Source organism: Pollachius pollachius, assembly GCF_949987615.1.
Source record: "Pollachius pollachius genome assembly, chromosome: 12".
Taxonomy (NCBI): Eukaryota; Metazoa; Chordata; class Actinopteri; order Gadiformes; family Gadidae; genus Pollachius; species Pollachius pollachius.
The window spans coordinates 6470795-6477796 of NC_136945.1; the positions used below are offsets into that span (position 1 = coordinate 6470795).

At 50.4% G+C, this 7002-nt stretch overlaps 1 protein-coding gene across 1 annotated transcript; it reads left to right on the forward strand.

Annotated features, from left to right (window-relative positions):
* Positions 1-5335: 5335 nt before the first annotated feature.
* Positions 5336-6751, forward strand: LOC307083379 (G-protein coupled receptor 22-like; the record flags this gene model as incomplete). Its single annotated transcript, XM_079747244.1, has 1 exon — positions 5336-6751. The coding sequence occupies one exon, from the start codon at positions 5336-5338 to the stop codon at positions 6749-6751; it is 1416 nt and encodes a 471-aa protein (XP_079603370.1).
* Positions 6752-7002: the final 251 nt, after the last annotated feature.

Consider the following 7002-nt stretch of genomic DNA (forward strand, 5'->3'; position numbering starts at 1 on the left):
TCTTTCAAGTATTTCAGCTAAACAATGAATAATAACAATTACATTATTCTATTTTCTATCTTCTATCTTCTTGACCTCTACACTGCAACATAGTATACCTAAACCTCTGCGCTACAACAAACTGTTCCTCAACCTCTATGTGATATACTTTAACTCATCCTTTCCGCTTCGACACACTATAGCTCAACCTCTCTGTTACAACACACTATTCCTCATTGCATTACATTTACTAAGCAGGCACTTTTATCCAAAGTGACTCACAGTAAACACCTTCAATTATGGAGACAAACCCCCAAAAGCAGAAGAATCATTAAATGTATATATCTTAAAAATATATCTTTTATCTGTTACAATATAGAAGCAAGCGAGAGACACCGTTTATTTTCCTTTGGCACTTTTCATTCACCAAGAAGCAGTTTGAAAAGATGAGTTTCAAGCCTGCGGTGGAGGACGGGGGCCTGTGTTGAGGCCAGCGGGGAGCTCGTTCCACCATTGTGGAGCCAGGACGCTGAACAACCAAGATTGTGTCGAGCGGCTGCTGGGCTTCTGACGTAGTCAGGGAGAAGCAAGTGGTTTCTCAGTCATGGAGCGTGTGGGACGTGCTGGTTTGACCGTGGCCTGGATGGTGGCCTGATCCGTTAGCGGGACACAGTAGGCAAGAACCAGTGTCCTGAATCGGATTGGGGCTGCCACTGTTTGCCCCTGCAGGCTGTGGTGGAGACGTATTGTGTACGAGAACTTAGGAACTAGTCGGGCTTCCGCACTGTGGATGAGCTGCAGATGACGCATGCAGGAAAGCCAGCCAGAAGGGAGATGCAGTATCTCAACCTCACTACTCCAACATATACCTTACCTTCTGCACTGCAAGAGGGTAAACCTCACCTCTATGTTACAACAAGCTACACCTCAACCTCTATAGTACAGCATACAATACCTCAACCCCTCAGCTACAACATACTATACAGCAACCTCTCTACTCCAACATATACCTTACCCTCTGAGCTGCAACATACTATACCTCAACCTCTATGTTACAACATACTATACCTCAACCTCTCTGCTACAACATATACCTTACCCTCTGTGCGTGTATGTAACCTCTGCTACATAGTACACAGGACCAATTTTCCATCTCTGTATCCACCTCTTAAACCTCTTAGACACAGCAGGTAGCCAGGAAGCGTGCACTTTACCTGACTGTATCTGGCTCTCCTTGAATACAGTCTCTGTGCTTACAGGCTCTATATACACACACACGAACACACGGACACACACACGGACACACACACACACACACACACACACACACACACAAATAAGCGCATGAGTACACAGACACACACACACAAACACACACACACACACACACACAGACACACACACACACACACACACACACACACACACACACACACACACACACACACACACACACACATAAGCGCATGAGTACACAAACACACACACACACACACACACACACACACACACACACACACAGACACAGACACAGGCGGTATGATCTTTTATTATGCATGTGAACAAGAAACCTTCCAGTTTGTGGATATCAGCCCTCCTGAGCAGCTGTGTTTAAGAAGGCAGCTTTATGTCTTTCCACTGGATGGTGAAAGCAGTTCTTGTACCCTCCTTTGTCCTGAGCAATGCCTTGTTAGGAAAGGGACTGTCAGCCTCTCTGGGAAGAGTGTCATTATAAGTGAGTCAAGGGACAATTTTGAACAATGGTGGAATGAACAGATGACTCAAGTACAGGCATTTCAATTAAGTGTTTTTTTTATTCTCTTATAGCAGCACATTTCGGCAGTTTATCTTCTGTATTTAGGGCTTGTTTAGGTACTAGATACTTCATGTTCTGTACAGAAATAAATAAGCCATGTGTAATAATTAGAACAAATGGAAAAACACCACGTCACACCACAAGTCAGAACCACCATTCATTTTAAACCATGTGGTCAGTATATATACATATATATATATATATATATATGTAAATGAATGTTTTTAGTAACGTGTGAGGAAGGTTTTACTGAAGTCAATACCTAAAGTCATAGCTGCTACATGAACCTTTTCTTGCATACATTGTGCTTTACTTTACTAAGATATTTTCCCACGTCATACCTTGTGTATCACGGGGTCTTATCGATGCTATCCTAAAGGCAGCCCTCCCCGGGTATCATTATAAAGTGAGTCAAACATTATTAGATTATTATAATTACATATTATCCTACAGTGAGTCAATGAGCTCCGGTCCTCAACCGGTTGCTTCCTATGAGCGTGTGTTATGACGAGGTGGTGTTATCTCGGTAACAGAGAGCCGTCTTCCTCTTCAGGGAACCCAATTAGAGGAGTCGGGTGGGGAAGGTGCTGCACCTGTTTCTCACCCTTCCTTAGTGGGGGATGTGAGGGAGACGGCAGGGCCCTATGATCTCTCAGGCGTCTCGGAGGGATGTTATTTGTTCTAGGTATTGTTATTGTATTTACGTTGTTGTTAATATTGATAGTTATTGTTATTGTGTGTTACATTTTTTTATGTTATGGTGCGTATATACATTGCATTATATTTTGTTGTCGTTTCTATAGATTGTGTTTTATAGAACCAGAAACAGGGTTATGTGGACGTTGGGCCGTGTTGTAATTTTCCCCCACCAATGATGTTTTCCATTGATACACTCAAGTCATTCAATCAGTCTTCAATAGTTTGTTGTCAGACGACCCCTAAGGCGAGGGTTATATATCGTACCGGTTCAAAACCACATGCATACATATAACAAGGCTTTATTTCATGGACTTGGAGACCAGATGTCTAAATAAGACATGGCCCAGCAGACATGTGATCCTGAGGCCTAGGTCACCCAGGGTCATTAAGGCTCACACAGCAAACACGGGGTCCCTGCTTCCTGGACTTTACTAGGAGATCTATCTGGGATCCAGCAGTCGGCAGAGATGGCAGAGAGCCTCGGCAACCAGGAACGGTGGAGTAACACCATATTCCTGTTTCATTACGGACACTGAAGAAAGCTTAGGCAGTGGATGAAGCGTTCGGAAGGGGATTTTAAAACGTATATTTCTACAATGGCCAGGTCACACAGTGTTCATACAGAATTTTTTTTTCAGTGAACTCCTGCTCCTGCATAATAAGCCCCGCCTTCAGCAATATGATTGGTCGACACATATCAAGTGAGATTTGAGCTTTTCTGCCATCAGTCTTTAGATATAAATTACCTAGAGACTGATTTGTGAGTCAGAGGAGATAAAAACAGAGTTGGAGTGGAGGTGGTAGGGCTGATGTAAGGCGTTGGGAGTGGAAACAATCGCACAGCCTTGTCTCCCTGGGACGGGGTTATTTACCACACACATGCATGCATCCATAGGCACACACACACACACGCGCGCACGCGTGCATGCATACACACACACACACACACACACACACACACCTATACACACACGCACACGCACACGCACACGCACACACACACACACACACACACATAACCAAACAAACTTTCATGGCTTATTCAAGCACCTGCCTCATTTTCCTCCAGCATCGGTTTTACGAGACCGTCCCTCTCTCTTTATCTCTCTCTCTCTCTAGAACCCCTCCCTCCCTTTCTTCCTCCCTCTCTCTAACTCGTTCTCACCCCCCTCGCTCTCTAGCTCTCTCACACGGGTGTCACATCACTCCTGTACTACGGCGTCTGCGCCATGGTTAATCTAGTGAGCCTCGTAGTTTGGTTGCCACGGCAACAGGCCGCAGATAGAGGAAAACGGAGTCCATCAGTCAACTTGAACATGTCATTTCTGGAGTGGAGGGGAAGGGGTTGAGGTTGGGGTGCTGCTTATTGAAGAGTTATCAACACACACACACACACACACACACACACACCTGTTTTTCTTTTTCTTCCCACCGGGAATTGAGTTGTTTTCACATACTTAGGAGTGACTTATCCCCAGATTTCCACTAGTCAACTGATTATTCAATTGATTTCCCAGAGGGACAATCAGTAGGAGTCCTCTAATCACTAACACACACTGTGCTCCCCGCTAGTCCTAATGCCATTAGCCCAGCGTAGCACACTGTGGACCTATATACGACGACCAGCAGTACAGCAGTAGCAACCGTTGACAAATAAATAAATAATATCATTTTAAATGTATTCATTTACATTTTGCCTTTGTTTTTTTAATTGGACATGAAGCAATTATGTGTTGGTGGATATCTTTGTTTTCGTCTTGCAGGTTCATTCAAGTGTATTTGTATGTATATATATGTGTTGTTTTTGGAACATATATTTTCCACTCACTCACTGTGTCATTTTACTGATTAAAGTAACCCATTGGGGCTATGCCTTTCCAGGTTCAATAGTCTTCCCCCTGCAGTAGAACCATGAGCCTGGAAACCCAAACTGTTAAACGTTAACAGCTCATGCAGAGACATCACTGTATTCTGGGTTCAAAGTTGCCACATGATATTTCTTTCAGAAAGTCCTTTGTTGAAAGTATTAGCCTGACTGCAGGCCTGATTACTATACTTCACTCCCTTTGCCTTGTTCATAAGACACAGTCCATTGTGCCAAACTGTGATTCCCTTAGCTTGCGTGTGGCAGTCCCAGACTCTGGCAAAGCGATAACGGTAATCAGAAATACTGATAGGGGTAAGATTGAAGGCTGCGCTGAGGCCCACTAGAGCAGCTGTTCCATCATGGGGCCGGAGGATACATACTGTATCTCTGGTGAATGTATAGCATGTTGTATGTTATTCTGACATGTCATCCATCCAGGTCAAAGCAGCCAAAGCGGTGTCATGAGTGGAGCGATACATGTGGTGTTTTGTTTGGCGGTATTTCATCTTTAAAATCGATCTTCCTCTGGCTAAAGTGATGACCTTTACACCAGACGTGATGTGCACAGCTTCAAGACGCCAGACGGCTTCCAGAAAGAGAAAAACGTTTTTTCCTCTTCTCCCTCGAACCTGATTTCTCATCTCTCTGTCCCTTTTCTTATCGTCCCCTTCCTCCTCCCAGGACCGTCAACAAGCTGTTCATCATCCCTCTATCTGGGAGCCCCATCCTGGTGCATCATGGGAGCCCATCAAGTGTGTGACAGATTTGGCGGCTGAGGAAAACAAAAAGGGGACGCCATGGAGACCGAAGCTTACCACGTGAACCCCGACACCAGCGGGGACTGGGTGGGGACGGTGGCCAGCCTGGGAGCGGTGGTGGGCCTTAATGGGGGCTCGGGACGAGGAGGAGGAGGAGGGGCAGGGGGAGGAGGAGGGGGAGGGGGGGGCTCGGCCAGCACCTCCGCCTCCTGGCACATGCCCTACCCGCTGGGCTTCCAGGTGTCCCTGACGGCGCTGCTGATGGTGGAGCTGGTGCTGGGCTTCAGCAGCAACCTGACGGTGCTGGTGCTGTACTGCTCCCAGTCCGACCTGGTGCACTCCGTCAGCAACCTGGTGACGGCCAACCTGCACGTGCTGGACGTGGCGCTCTGCGTGCTGTGCCTGCCCCTCACCCTGGTCATCGTCCTCCTGCCCCCGGGGCCCAACTTCGCCACGCTCTGCTGCTTCCACGAGGCGTGCGTCACCTTCGCCAGCATCGCCACCGCCATCAACATCCTGGTCATCAGCCTGGACCGCTACGACATCTCGGTGCGGCCCGTCAACCGGCTGCTGACCACGCGCCGGGCGCTGCTGCTGCTGGCCGGCGTCTGGCTGACCTCCGTCGCCGTGTTCTTCATCCCCTTCCTGGAGGTGAGGTTCTTCAGCCCGGGAGGGGAGGCGGAGGGCGACCCGGCGGTGACACACTCCACGGCGTCGTCTTCATCATCGCCGTCTTCTTGGTCTTCCAACCACACGCTGCTGTGTGTGGGGGGAGAGGCCTACCACACGGGCCTAGGGATGTACTACCACCTGGTGCTGCAGGTGCCCATCTTCTTCACCACGCTGGTGGTGATGCTGTTCACCTACTCCCGCATCCTGAAGGCCCTGAACATCCGCATCGGCTCCCACATCAAGACGGGCAGCCGCTTCCGGGGCCCCAACTCCAGGGGCCGCCATAAGAAGCAGACGACGAGGCGAGCGGCGGACGCGGGCGAAGCGGGGGAGAGGTGCACCGCCGACGGCTCAAAGCAGCTCAGCCACCCCCCCCTCATCCAGTCCTCCTCCCCCACCCCGACGGCCACCTCCCCGCCCGCGCTGTCCTCCTCCGTCAGTCTGGTGGCCCCCCCGCGTGGGGGCGCTGCGGCCGCCGCCGCCGCCGCCGCCGCCCCTGGCCCCGCCCCCCTCGGCGTCCAGGCCTCGGTGTCCGCCATCATGGCCCTGCGGCGGGCGGTGAGGCGCCACAGGGACCGGCGGGAGCGCCAGCGCCACGTCTTCAAGATGTCCCTGGTCATCATCAGCACCTACCTGGGCTGCTGGGCGCCGCTGACGCTCGTCAACACGCTGATCCTGGCGCTGGGGCCCAGCGACGCCCTGGTCAGCACGCGGCTGTGGTTCCTGGCGCTGGCCTACGGCACCACCGTCTCCCACCCGCTGCTGTACGCCTTCACCCGGCAGACCCTGCGGCGAGCGCTGCGGGCCAAGGTGAAGAAGAGGGTGGTGTCCCTGCTGCAGGTGGACCCATCGCCGGGCGGCACCGTCATCCACAACTCCTGGGTGGAGAACAAGAAGAGCGGGAGGCAGGTGCGCCTGGAGGCCAGCGAGGCCACCGACCGCTGCCTGGCGGAGGTGTGAGGGGCCCCGGGTCGCCGGGCCGCTGCTCTTAGTCATCGTACCGGGAGGGAGCCACAGATGTTCCGTTTCATCAGTGTGTTAATGCCGTTGATGGACATGTGGAGAATGTATTTCGTATAGCCAAGCAGGCCCAGCCGGGTATGGTTCTCCTGCACAGCGATGAACAAGCATGACTTTAAGGGAGATGGCGTGACCATTTGAGTGTCTGCACAACACATTCCCAATGCTGGTACGTTTCCATGAGAAAAGAT